Source organism: Camelina sativa, chromosome 18 (genome assembly GCF_030686135.1).
Source record: "Camelina sativa cultivar CO46 ecotype springtype chromosome 18, ASM3068613v1".
Lineage (NCBI taxonomy): Eukaryota > Viridiplantae > Streptophyta > Magnoliopsida > Brassicales > Brassicaceae > Camelina > Camelina sativa.
In genome coordinates this window covers 16,358,181-16,372,084 of record NC_141897.1, presented here as the reverse complement: position 1 = coordinate 16,372,084, position 13,904 = coordinate 16,358,181, and the positions used below count along the sequence as shown (strand labels likewise).

Sequence of the window (13,904 nt, the reverse complement as noted above, 5' to 3'; positions counted from 1 at the left end):
CCACATATGGTTTAGAGAAATACCATTGATATATTTGAAGTACTAATAAACATAAGAACCATCATCAAACTCCGCAAATCTAACATTGCTTGTTTCTCTAGTTTTAGAAGATCAAGAATTTAAAAGAATAACTCTCTTTTAATAGATTAAGAAAATAACTCAAAACTTAATCTCACACAATCTCTCAATCTCTAAAACTCTCAAAGTTATGTCACACTTTGACATCCTTTATATAGAGACTTAAAAACAATTCCTAATCATATTCAAACACCAAGTATTATTAGATAACTCCTAACAATATAGATTCCTAATAACTCTAGAAATCCAAACACCAATAGGATTAGTATTCCTAAATCTAAGCTTGCTTCTTCAAGCTTATCCAACATTCTCCCCTCTAAGCTTGAAGTCTCCATTTGAGCTGCTTTGCACACCAATGAGCTTTCTCATTACTCCAAACTTGTTCTTACCAAGCGCTTTAGTAAGTATGTCAGCCTTCTGCTTTTCTCCACAAACATACTCAACCTCCACTTGCTCACTTTCAACGCATTCTCTAATGAAGTGAAATTTTCGATGGATGTGTTTACTCCTACCATGAAACACTGGATTTTTTGTGAGGGCAATGGCTGACTTATTATCAACTCGTATCATCACCTTTTCACACTCAGATCCAATTACTTCAGCAAGAAGTTCTTGAAGCCATATAGCTTGCTTTGCTGCTTCTGTAGCAGCCATAAACTCAGCCTCACATGAGGATAATGCGACAACTGGCTGCTTCTGTGAACACCATGTAATCGGACAGTTATTGAGATAGAACACATGACCGCTAGTGCTCCGTCCATCATCTATATCCACGCTGTGACTGCTATCACTATAACCAATCAGTCCTGAGGTGTCTCCTTTAGTGAAGAATAAACCATACTCAAGTGTTCCTTTAAGATATCTGAGTACATGTTTCATTACAGCTCCATGAGATTCTTTTGGCTCCTGCATATACCTGCTCAATATTCCAACAACATATGACAAATCGGGACGTGTATGTAATAAGTATCTGAGACATCCAACCATCCTTCTATAGTCTTTCTCGTTGATAGACTTCTCTGATTTTGACTTGGATAGCTCCACACTTAACATCATCGGAGTTGAAACAGAGTTACAATCTCTCATCCCTGCTTCTTCAAGAATCTTGTTTGCATATCTCTCTTGATTTAACTTGATTCCATCCTTTTCTTGAAGAACCTCTATACCAAGGTAATAGGTAAGCTTTCCCAAATCAGTCATCTCAAACTTTATAGCCATATTTCTTTTGAATTCTAGAATGAGCTGCAGGTTCGATCCTGTGACTAGGAGATCATCGACATATACAGCCACAACAAGAAGTTCTTCCTTATCTTGTTTTCTGTAAAGAGACGGCTCTTTAGAACACTTGACGAAACTTAATTCTCTGAGGATCTGATTCAGCTTAGTGTTCCACGCCCTTGGTGCTTGCTTAAGTCCATATAAAGCTTTGTGAAGTTTGTAGACTTTTCTCTCTTGTCCTTCAACCACAAAACCTTCAGGTTGACTTACATAAACATCTTCTTTTAGTTCTCCATGGAGGAATGCCGTTTTCACATCAAGATGATGTATTTCCCAACCGTTTGATGCAGCTAATGAGATGATGAATCGAACTGTTTCAATACGAGCTACAGGTGCAAAAACCTCATCGTAGTCAACGCCATGTCTTTGCACATATCCTTTAGCTACAAGTCTTGATTTGTACTTGTTAATGCTTCCATCTGAGTTGCGTTTTATTTTAAACACCCACTTCAATCCGATTGATTTGCAATTTCTGGGCAGATCTACAAGCGACCAAGTCTTGTTCTTTGTTATGGATTTGATTTCTTCTTCACAAGCATCTCTCCACTCTTTCATCTTACTCGCTTCTTTAAATTCCCACGGTTCTTCATTGATTGATAAGAGTAAGTATTCTCCTTCAATTTCTCCTAAAAGCACATAATCACTCAAATAGCTTGGCATCATGGTTTGACTTCCTGATTTTCTCGGTATTTGCTGTACTGCTTCTAAACTTTCTGTTTCACTTTCATGGTCATCATTATTAGTTTCACAGACATTATCATTCTCAAGATCTGAATGTTCTTCATGCTGCTCTGTTTCCTCTGTTTGTTCTGCTTCCTCTGTGTCTCCTTCTTCTGCAATTCCATGATTTCCAAAATTCCCAATGCTAACCTTGAACATTCCTGGTTCTCTGTAATGTTCTGTTGTAGAGTGGATCCAATTCCAGCCTTTGTCTTCATCAAACACCACGTCCCTACTCACTATGACTTTCCGAGTTGAAGGATCGAAAAGTCGATATGCTTTAGAACCAGGTTCTATTCCGAGATGAACTAACACTTTTGTTCTATCATCCAGTTTCTTTAAATGTGGTGTTTCAATTTTGGCATATGCGATGCAGCCAAAAACTTTTAGATGATCAACGTTTGGTTTTTTGGTTTTGTAAGCTTCATATGGTGTTTGATTCTCAAGAGATCTTGTTCCCACTCTATTGATGATATAAGTTGCATGTCTCACAGCTTCTCCCCATAGATAGTTTGGCATTCTCATGTGCTTTAGGATACTTCTAGTCATCTCCATTAGAGTTCTATTTCTTCTTTCCACCACACCATTCTGTTGAGGTGTATATGGAGCTGTAAGATGTCTATGAATGCCTTCCTTTTCACAGAAATCCTGAAATTCATGAGACATAAACTCTCCACCTCTATCGGTCCTCAATGTCTTAAGAGTAGAGTTGGTTTCTTTCTCAACCAAAGTTTTAAAAACTTTAAATTTACCAAATGCCTCACTCTTCTCTTGTAAGAGAATTGTCCACATATACCTCGAATGGTCATCAATTAAGACGAAGATGAATCTCTTGTTTGCAGCTGTAGATGGTGAAATCGGGCCACATAAATCTCCATGGACTAGTTCTAGGGGTTTGGATGCTCTGTATGAAGTTGCTGCTGGAAAAACCTTTCTCGTTTGTTTACCAAGTAAACATGATGAACAAGTTTCTGCTTCTCTTGACGCACTAGATATTCCATAAACTAGTTCCTTTGTTACCATATTCTTGATAGTGGCATGATTGATCTGACCGAGACGAGCATGCCATTGTGTAGAATCTCCGCTTGATGTTGTTAGCTGCAGACACTGGGTGGCTTCGACTTCTAAACTTACTTTGTAAAGCCTGTTCCTAGAGCGACTTGCTTTGACGAGAAGATTGCCATTACTGTCATGGAGAGTAAGATAATCTTCCCTCATCCTCACATCACAACCAGATTCAGTCGCTTGTCCCAAGCTAATGATATTACTCTTGAGTTCTGGTATGTAATAAACATCAGAGAGTAACTTCTTTTCTCCATTCTTGCTACAGAATAAAATAGAGCCCTTTCCTTTTATAGTAATGCAAGAGTCATCACCAAAACGCACTTTGCCTGTGACTAATTCATCAAGATTGCAAAACCACATTCGATTTCCAGTCATGTGATTGCTAGCACCATTATCCAGGTACCATACCTTATCTGAACATGTCTCAAACATCTCTGGCTGGACATTCCTCTTGTTCAGATACACAACTTCATGGACCATAAGTGCTTCTGCTTTTTTGGAATCATCTTCAGTTGTCTCGTTTGTTGCTGTAGCTGCAAGTTTAAGAAGACGGTCTGGACAATCAGATGCCTAATGTCCAAGTTTGTCACACCGATAACACGTAATCATGGACACATCTCTCTGCTGATACCCAAATCGTCCTCTCCCTCGTCCTCTTCCTCTGCCTCTCCCTGGACCTCTTCCACCACCGGTCTGAGAAGAGTCTGCGTAAAGGAGCTTAGTCTGCGAATCGCCCCTGTCTCGTGCTCTGTTGAATCGTTCTTCATATGTCTTCAAGCGTCCAATTATATCGGCAAAGCTAGTAGTTTGAAGGTCCAAAACTTGCTCCAGGGAAGCGATTATCGGAATAAACTTTTCCTGTGGCACACTATCGAGGAGCTTAGTGACAAGCTTTGATTCCTCGATTTTACAACCAAGAGAGGTTGTCTTCGAAGCGAGTTCTGATAGTTTCCCGGAGAAGGTTTGTATTGTATCGGAATCCAACATCGTCATTCTTTCAAATTCAGCAAGTAGGGTTCGTAATCGTGCTGCGCGAACGCGTTCTGCTCCAACGTTCTGTGTGTGAAGAATGTCCGAGATTGCTTTAGAAGTAGTATGATCCCCAATTTGTAGAATGAGATGTTCTGGTTACGCTTGAAAGATCACGCCAATAGCTGTCTGGTTTTTGTCTTCGTCGGTGATGCCTGGATCAATCGTGTCCCAGACTTTATAGATTTTCAGCAAGTTGCGCATTCGTATGGCCCATACGGTATAATTGGTCTCGGATAATATCGGACAATGAACAGATGGTGCAGAGAATTCCTTTGCTTTCGGCGGAGGTGTGGGAATGATAGCTCCTTCTCCGTCTGCCATGGTGGATCCTGCAAGTTTTGATGATCGTCTAATCTACGTTGTATGTTGTTAGCGTAAGGCTCTGATACCAAATCTAGTTTTAGAAGATCAAAAATTTAAAAGAATAACTCTCTTTTAATAGATTAAGAAAATAACTCAAAACTTAATCTCACACAATCTCTCAATCTCTAAAACTCTCAAAGTTATGTCACACTTTGACATCCTTTATATAGAGACTTAAAAACAATTCCTAATCCTATTCAAACACCAAGTATTATTAGATAACTCCTAACAATATAGATTCCTAATAACTCTAGAAATCCAAACACCAATAGGATTAGTATTCCTAAATCTAAGCTTGCTTCTTCAAGCTTATCCAACAGTTTCCACTGGAACCTGAATCACTAGTATTATTATTATATATCGTTTCAGTTGACGAAGACCCTGGTGTGGAAGTCAACTCCGTCTGCTTTGGCGTAGCCGATGAGCTGCTCGATTCTTGGTAAACAGCGTTTGTAGATTGCTGCGTCCCAAAGTAACATTGGTTCGTGTTAACCATAGGGTAAGGTTGGTAATATGACATCATCGGATCGTATTGGGGATTATATTGCGGATACTGCTGAGGATAATTGTAAAACTTTGGATGGTTGTAACACCACTGTTGAGGATGTTGCGGATAAACTTGGTTCCTAAAACATTGAAAAGTTACCAAGAAACTACATTAAACTAAAGAAACCATGGCTAGAAACTTCTATACTCATAATTTATTCCAAGAAAAATACCAATGAGGAGGTCCAGCGTACGCAGTTACTGGTGGTTGATGAAAATTTGAAGGTTGCTGCAGGTTTTGGCGATAACTTGGGGCACTGAAACAAAGGCCATCATGACGTAAAGGGATCGGGTTTGTCTTGGATTGGTTTTGTTTGACCTTAGCACCAACAGAAGCAAGGTTGCAATTGGCTACTCGTCCGTCAATTTTCGGATTCAGATCCTTGCAAGCCCTCTTTGCAGATTCAGCATCTTTAAATGTGACCTGAAAAGATAAAAACATAAAAAGATTCATGATTGGAATAATAGTCTCTTGAATATAAGAGATAACCTAAACGTGGTATTTGGTTCTTGGATACTTACAAAGCCATAACCTTGAGATTGGTCTGTTTCTCGAAAAGGTTCGAAGAAGCTTATCAAGCCTTCCTTTCTTGTTTTCCAAGGCAAACCTCCCACGTATATCTTCGTGTATGTTGTATCGAAATTTTGGTGTTGAGACATGTCTCTTTTGCGGAGTCTAAAAAGGTTAAAAGAAGAGAGTCGAACAATCTGAAACCTAGATGAAGAAAAAAAAGTGTTACGAAGGGAATGGGTGTGTTAAAAGTATATATATATCAGATGAATCCAACAAAACCATAAATGGATAAGAAATAGCCAAATAGGAATAATATGTACACTGCATCTTTTGTATTCCGATTCTAAATAGGTATTGCAAGAAGATACTAGAATATTTTTTTATGTGTGGACACGATAAGATACTAGAACATTTGAAGTTAAATAAACATATCAAACGTAGATACTTATTGAAATATATATTTTTATATGTATGTTTATGGCACAAAACAGAGTCAAACCAGGACTCTTGTAAAAAGACTTAAACCTATCATTAATGAGAAATTTTTTTCTGTATTTTTAAAAAGTTATTTTTAGTATGGGAAATTCCTTTTAAACAGAGCAATCGAAAGGGACCAAAATTACTTAAACTAAAATTACTTAAATGAAATATTTTGGCACAAGGGAATAGTTAAATATTATTATTATTATTATTATTATTATTTTTTGTTAAAAAGGTTTCAATTATAATGCATAAAAAATAATATAGGGATATGATTTGTAGATTATATAGTTTTTGAAAGTAAAGTAACGGGAAATTATACAATGAAGCATATTCTAAAAGAAGAGAAAGATAGAACTAGTGGAAACTGGAAAGTTAATCTTCTAGCTATTTTTGGATCGATCATCTTCGACCACCGTGGCCACCACGACCACATTTGCCTCGTCCTCTGACTGTAATCCATTGATCTTGTAGTTTTTGGATAGGTTTGATTGTCCTTCCTCCTCGGGTACGTTGAGAGGATTCATCACCCATCTCATAACCATAAACTCCAACATCGAAGTTAGCAAATTGATTACTTCCTACTATATTTTTCTGCACAAACTCATTTTGAAATGAAGTTGAACAAGAGGGAGAAAATGTGACAGTTACCATTGGAGAAGATGACAATACAACTTCAGTGTTGATGGGAATAGGGCTGCATAAGGCAGTGGTGTTGGTAGCAAGAGCTTCAACTGTAGTCTCAACAAGAGCACTTTAACTGAGAGAGTAGGGGAGACAAAAGTGCAGGCAGAAACAGAACTTGCACCTAGCACCGCATCAGCTGGTGATGCACAATCAACAAGATTTTTTTGTGCAACAATGGGAGTAGTAATACATGTGCTGTTGGCAGCCTCAACAAGGGGTGTTTGGGGAATTTTATTACCTTCAACAACAACTGGAATTACATCAACCTTAGAGGCCAAATTGGAAACAGAACCTGCTTGAGAGAGGAGAAGGCATCTAGTTTCTTTGTGGCCTACAAACCCACATTTACTACATTTTGATGGAATCCAAGAATACTTGATACACAGAGTTTTAAACCCTATTTTCCTACTGCAAGTGCACAGCAAAGAAGTAGTACTTAGGGGTCGAATTCCACGAAGACCAAGTTTTACTCTATGGTTCTATTGGTTCAATTTCAAGCTAAGACAATTCGAAGTTGGGTTTGTTTGGTAACAGTAACGCGATTAAAACGGTATAAAAAGGCAATAAGCAAAACACTAGATCAGAGATAATTCTCGGAAATTTCAGAGATAGCAACTAAACAACTATTCAGGGCATAGATTAAGTACCAATCTAGAACTCAAACATAAATATAAACTGATCCACTGTCGTGGTATCAATAACTCTATCTGATCGATTCTGTGCGGAAACGCGGAGCACATGCTCAGACATCCGGAGCACATGCTCGGCGGTCCATAAACCCTAAACTGTCGTTTGAGCCCAGAATCGCAGACAAGCATTAAAGAACATGAATGATAAGTTCACAAATCACCTACACATCAACTTTCGCATGTCTAGGATAATTTACCCACTAATGTCTTTTCTAGCAACCTATTACACTTTTGATGAATAGATAAACCTAGAATCATAGATTGGGTGATCAAATCAACCTAAGCATTAAGTCTAACAATAGTGAAGACAATCGATTATATAAAGCCCTATTTGTGTTATGTTGCTAATCCATGAAACCCCTTTTGAAACCCCTAATCTAGCAAAGAAAACTACTCAGACATAGAGAAATGAATCATAGCAAAAGATGAGAAATTCAATGACATAAAAATAAAAAGGGTTCAGAGAATGCTTCACAAGGTAGCCGCTCTTCTCCCTCTCACAAAAACATCGCTCAAAAAACAAAAGAAAAGGTATATTATCTCTCCTAAAAACCCTAGGTTAAATAGCATACAAGTAGAGAAAAATAAGGAAAGATTCCAAATTCAAATCTCCCTATTAAAAAGCGATCTCAGCCCTCTTTCTCTCACATAGGATCGCCTAAAATAAGGGGAATTAGGCAGGGAATCGGCGCCTAGATGCTTGCCACGTGTCATCATGAAACCGTAGAGTTGGGAGCATGTGCTCGGAAATCGGGAGCATGTGCTCCTGGGTCTAAAATCAGCTTTTCTGCTCTAGTTCAACTCCTTTCTGCTCTGATTGCTCCTGCTGTTCCAATCCTTGCTTTTAGCTTCCTAGCCTCTTATTATAACCTGAAAAGGACTCAAACAACTACAAAACTATCAAATAAACGGGGTCAAAGTGAGTCAAAACCGTAACCGGAAAGACTTAGACTCTACTTTATTGGAACCTAACCGGATTTAAATTCTTCTCATTTTGGGCATTAGGATAGGGAACATGATGATGGTTTCAAGAGAGTGCAGTGCTGTGCTGCAAAACAAAGTGCTAAAGAAGAGAGATGATCCAGGGCGATTTGTCTTATCCGTGAGAATCGGTAAAACGATTTTTGCAAACTCCCTCTGTGATCTAGGTTCCAGTGTGAACCTTATGCCATATTCAGTGGCTAAAAGGCTGGGATACACGAAGTTCAAGTCTACACGGATTTCAATAGTATTCGCGGATAGATCCACCAAGCGCCCCATAGGAGTGTTGGAGGATTTACATGTCCAGATAGGGGACACGCTTATACCAGCAGACTTTGTGGTTCTGGAACTTGAAGAAGAACCACGTGACCCCATGATCTTGGGTAGATCATTCTTATGCACAGCTGGTGCGATTATAGATGTGCAAGGGGGAGCGATCGATCTCCAGCTGGGGGATATGATCGCAAGGTTTGAGATGAATAAGCTGCTCAAGAAACCTACGATAGATGGTCAGACTTTTGTGGTTGATGATGGTTCAGAGGTTGCACATGAGGTTACCGATGAAGTTCTCACTCTCGACCCGTTGGAGGTTGCCTTGACAAAGGCAGATGGTAAGTATGGATTCTTGAATGAGGAAGCTGATGGTTTTACACGCATTTTGGATGCAGGTACACGGTTCCAGCAACTGGTAGCTTACGCCAGCCTAGACGATGAGAACCAATCAGGGGAGGAATCCGCCGAGGGAGCACATGCTCCGGTAAAGTCAGCGGACGGTCCTTGGAGCGAGTTAAGAGCTCCAAAGGTAGAGCTAAAACCACTTCCAGCCGGGCTAAGGTACGCGTTCCTAGGTCCTAACTCTACATACCCCGTGATAGTGAACTCTGAACTAAACAATGTAGAGACCGCTTTGCTCCTTTGTGAACTTACGAAGTATAGAAATGCTCTAGGATATTCACTAGATGACATCCCAGGAATCTCACCAGATCTTTGCATGCATAGGATACATCTAGAAGATGAATCAATGACTTCAGTAGAACATCAGAGGAGGTTGAACCCGAATCTAAAGGATGTTGTTAAGAAAGAGATAATGAAACTTCTAGATGCGGGTGTAATTTATGCTATTTCTGATAGTTCCTGGATTAATCCAGTTCATGTAGTCCCTAAGAAAGGTGGAATTACAGTGGTTAAGAATGATAAGGATGAGTTGATTCCTACTAAGACAGTTACGGGACATCGCATGTGCATAGACTATAGAAAACTTAATGCTGCGACCCGTAAGGATCATTTTCCTTTGCCGTTTATTGATCAAATGCTTGAGAGATTGGCTAACCATCCTTACTACTGTTTCTTAGATGGCTATTCAGGTTTCTTTCAGATCCCAATCCATCCCGACGATCAAGAGAAGACCACATTCACATGTCCTTACGGCACCTTTGCTTACCGCAGAATGCCGTTTGGCTTGTGCAATGCACCAGCGACCTTCTAACGATGCATGATGTCCATTTTCACTGACCTGATTGAGGATATAATGGAAGTTTTCATGGACGATTTCTCCGTCTATGGGAGCTCCTTTTACGTTTGTTTGTCTAATTTGTGCAGGGTATTGCAGCGGTGTGAAGACAAACATCTGGTGCTGAATTGGGAGAAATGACACTTCATGGTCAGAGATGGGATAGTGTTGGGACACAAGATTTCTGAAAAGGGGATTGAGGTTGACAAAGCCAAGGTTGAGGTGATGATGAGTTTACAACCGCCTAATTCGGTAAAAGGGATCCGCAGTTTCCTTGGCCACGCCGGTTTCTACAGACGGTTCATTAAGGATTTCTCCAAGATAGCAAGACCACTTACCCAACTGTTGTGTAAGGAAGTGAAGTTTGATTTCGATTCTGCTTGCTTGGAAGCATTTCACACGATCAAAGGAGCTTTGGTTAGTGCTCCGATTGTACAACCGCCAGATTGGGACCTTCCCTTTGAGGTCATGACTGATGCAAGTGACTATGCCGTGGGAGCAGTTCTGGGACAGAGAAAAGACAAGAAGCTGCACGTGATATACTATGCCAGCCGCACCTTGGATGAGGCTCAGTGCAAGTACGCTACAACCGAGAAAGAACTTTTAGCGGTTGTGTTTACTTTTGAGAAGTTCCGATCATACCTTGTTGGTTCCAAAGTGGTTGTTCACACTATCATGCAGCATTGAGGTATCTACTGACCAAGAAGGATGCAAAACCAAGGCTACTCCGTTGGATTTTGTTGCTTCAAGAGTTTGACTTGGAGATTAAAGACAAGAAGGGTATTGGTGGCCTACCATGTTCAGAGATGCGCAGCGGTTCGTGTCTACTTGCGACACATGTCAGAGACAAGGGAACATCAGCAGGAGGAATGAAATGCCTCAGAATTTCATCTTGGAAGTTGAGGTATTTGATGTTTGGGGAATTGACTTCATGGGACCTTTCCCGAACTCATTCGGCAATGAGTACATATTGGTGGCTGTCGATTACGTGTCCAAGTGGGTAGAAGCTTTGGCCAGCCCCAATAATGATGCAAAGACCGTGCTCAAGATGTTCAAGTCGGTTATTTTCCCATGGTTTGGTGTCCCACGGGTAGTCATTAGCGATGGTGGATCGCATTTCATTAACAAGGTCTTTGAGAGTCTTCTCAAGAAGAATGGAGTGAGGCACAAGGTTGCCACCCCCTACCACCCACAAACAAGCGGCCAAGTTGAGATCTCTAACCGGGAGATTAAGAGCATTTTGCAAAAAACAGTGAACACAACAAGGAAGGATTGGTCTCAGAAGCTAGATGAGGCTCTATGGGCTTATAGAACCGCCTACAAAACACCCCTGGGGACTACACCGTTTCGCTTGGTGTATGGTAAGGCGTGTCACCTTCCTGTTGAGCTAGAGTACAAGGCTGCTTGGGCAGTGAAAATGCTGAACTTTGACACTAAGAGCGCCCATGAAAGGAGGAAGATGCAACTGCATGAGCTAGAGGAGATTAGGCACCTCGCCTATGAAAACTCAAAACTCTACAAGGAGCGTACCAAAGCCTACCATGACAAGCGGATCCTCACTAGGACCTTTGCTCCTAATGATCAAGTCTTGTTGTTCAACTCTAGACTGAAACTGTTTCCCGGAAAGCTAAGATCACGATGGTCCGGACCCTTCACCATCAAGGAGATTAGACCATACAGGGCTGTTGTGTTGCTGGACACAAAAGGAGGAGAATTTGTGGTGAATGGACAGAGGCTGAAGCCGTATCTTGCTGTCTCTGAGCATGCAAGGGGTGATACTGTCGCCCTAGGCGATCCTCCTACTGCCTAAGGAGCTTTCAAGTCAAGCTAATGACTTAAAACAAGCGATGGGTGGGAGGCAACCCACCAGGTATATATTGCTGAGTTTTTCTTTTTCTTTTTAGAATTTGTTTCTTCTCTTTTCGGTTTCAGGAATGTTGGAAGAAGACGCGGAGCACATGCTCGCAGGACGCGAGCAACCCGATGCACATGCTCGGCGAACTAAGAACAAAAAAAAAAGAGAGGAGCGATTGGGCCAGGTAAGTTCAATGCAATTCTTTGGCTTATTTTCACACCGGAGACGGTGTGAAGTAAGTCCGGGGGAGGGTCACCTATGACATTTGTTTTTTTTATTTTTCTTTTTATTGAGTCAGTTTGTCATGTGAGACGAACCAAAACTTGTTGGAATTAGGACCGAAATCTGTGATGTTTTTAACCATTTGTGAGTTTGACCGTTTTTCCTAGTGACCATTGTTGTAGAACTAAGAGTACAGAGACGAGCTAATACCTCTTCACATTCAGACCCTTCTCCTGGCCAGAAAAGCTTCATCCCATTAAGGTTTCACCGGAAAGACTTAGACTCTACTTTATTGGAACCTAACCGGATTTAAATTCTTCTCGTTTTGGGCATTAGGATAGGGAACGTGTCACATATTCAGAACTTCTTATTCATTTTGCCAATCTTGCTGATCCTGAATAGCTAGCTCATTTTAAGTTAGTACCCACCCCGAGCCTAACCTCCTTTCAAACCACTTGCACTTGTATTTTTGTTTTCTCATTCTGTGCAGCTATGTGCAAAACGGTCGGGGAGAGCAGGACTGACACAATCTCTAACTCGCTCTTGCTGGAGAACCAAAGAGGAAAAAGCCGGACGGACAGAGCACGTGCTCCAACCCAGCGAGCACCTGCTCCAAAATTATATAAATCCGAGTCCGCGAGTTGTTTTGAGCAGAGAGAGAGCCTAGGATACGGTCTGCATGCTCCTGGGACAATATCAGAAGAAGATCCCCCATCATCCTTCATATGTCTCATCAAAAAAAAGAAGCTATAAAACTATCAAATAAACGGGGTCAAAGTGAGTCAAAACCGTAACATATCAATACTCCACATCCACCATAGAGACATAGCCTCTTTTGTCCTCGACAGCAATTCTATGTGGAAATCCTTTTTCTAGCTCAACTTCAACTATGAGCTTAGCCACTCCCATTAGAGACGGATCCAGCCTTGGTTTATCAGTAGCCATAGGTTCACCTAAACCCGAAGCTATCCTACTGATTCCCCAATGCGAGTAAAGACGACTAGGGATGTTTTTTAGCGTAACCCAGACCGGGACAGATGTAATCTCTGGCAGAGCTAATCTATCAGCAGAAGTCCAAGGAGCAACGAACATGATGCAGTCATCAATGTGCTATAAACCGCGATGTAAAACCCAAGCTCTAGTTGGTGCATCCGGAATATGAAACAAATAAGAGGATTCCCCAAGTTTTCGTGAGAAAATCTTATACTTTTTCCCCAAATTCTATTAGCCACTGCATTGATGAGACCTCCATATGGTGTAAGGCAACGATTAAACTGACCTATCACATATTCTTGTTGATTCTCAAGTCCTCTCAACAAGACATGGTTTGGAATGTGAACCTTGGGAGTGCCATCTTCCATGTAAGTTGGTGTTGTTGTTCGATGGAGATTTCGGATGGAAGGGTCCATCTTTGCTGCCCATGGATAGCGTAATTGTCCATTCTCCTTAATCGCTGGAGGAAGAATGTCTAAATCCGGATCATATTTGCCTCTTTCCATTGGAATTAGAGTTTCATGACGGACATGCTCGACTTCCGGGATGATTTTAGGCGGTTTTTCCCATGCTCCAACAGTGGGAACAAATGGAGTAGAGACAGGAGCTGCCGGAGGTGGAGACGAGTGATGCAAGGTTTGAGTCACATCTTCCGTCGCGAGAAGAGAGTTCAGAGCGTCGGAGTTCTGACGAGAATCAATGGCAACAGAATCCATCAAGCTAAGGAGGAGAGACTAGATGGCTCACCGGTAGGCATGACCAAAATTAAACTGTAACCGTATTTCGGACCGTAACCGGACCGTATCTGAACCGTAACCAGACCGTAACCATATAAAATGGTTAAAAACCGTAACCGTTAACCGTAAATATATGGTTAAATTATATTAACCA

At 40.9% G+C, this 13,904-nt stretch overlaps 1 protein-coding gene and 1 pseudogene across 1 annotated transcript; both read right to left on the bottom strand.

Moving 5' to 3' along the window:
- Nucleotides 1–4,588: 4,588 nt before the first annotated feature.
- LOC109130497 (uncharacterized) lies at nucleotides 4,589–5,816 on the bottom strand. The gene is made up of 3 exons (XM_019240086.2): nucleotides 5,605–5,816; nucleotides 5,256–5,506; nucleotides 4,589–5,162 (listed from the first exon to the last, which is right to left on the bottom strand). Exons 1-3 carry the CDS (start codon nucleotides 5,740–5,742, stop codon nucleotides 4,826–4,828), a joined length of 726 nt encoding a protein of 241 aa, XP_019095631.1. The 5' UTR covers nucleotides 5,743–5,816; the 3' UTR covers nucleotides 4,589–4,825.
- A 662-nt stretch (nucleotides 5,817–6,478) lies between these two features.
- Nucleotides 6,479–13,729, bottom strand: LOC147922968 (uncharacterized; annotated as a pseudogene).
- Between the last annotated feature and the right edge of the window lie 175 nt (nucleotides 13,730–13,904).

What these genes read in the sequence shown, in the direction of transcription:
- LOC109130497 (XM_019240086.2), bottom strand. Translation starts at nt 5,742, where the DNA reads ATGTCTCAACACCAAAATTTCGATACAACATACACGAAGATATACGTG. An exon ending in AATCTCAAGGTTATGGCTTT is followed by an intron (nt 5,507 to 5,604) that starts GTAAGTATCCAA and finishes TTATCTTTTCAG; the next exon opens with GTCACATTTAAAGATGCTGA. An exon ending in TACGCTGGACCTCCTCATTG is followed by an intron (nt 5,163 to 5,255) that starts GTATTTTTCTTG and finishes TCAATGTTTTAG; the next exon opens with GAACCAAGTTTATCCGCAAC.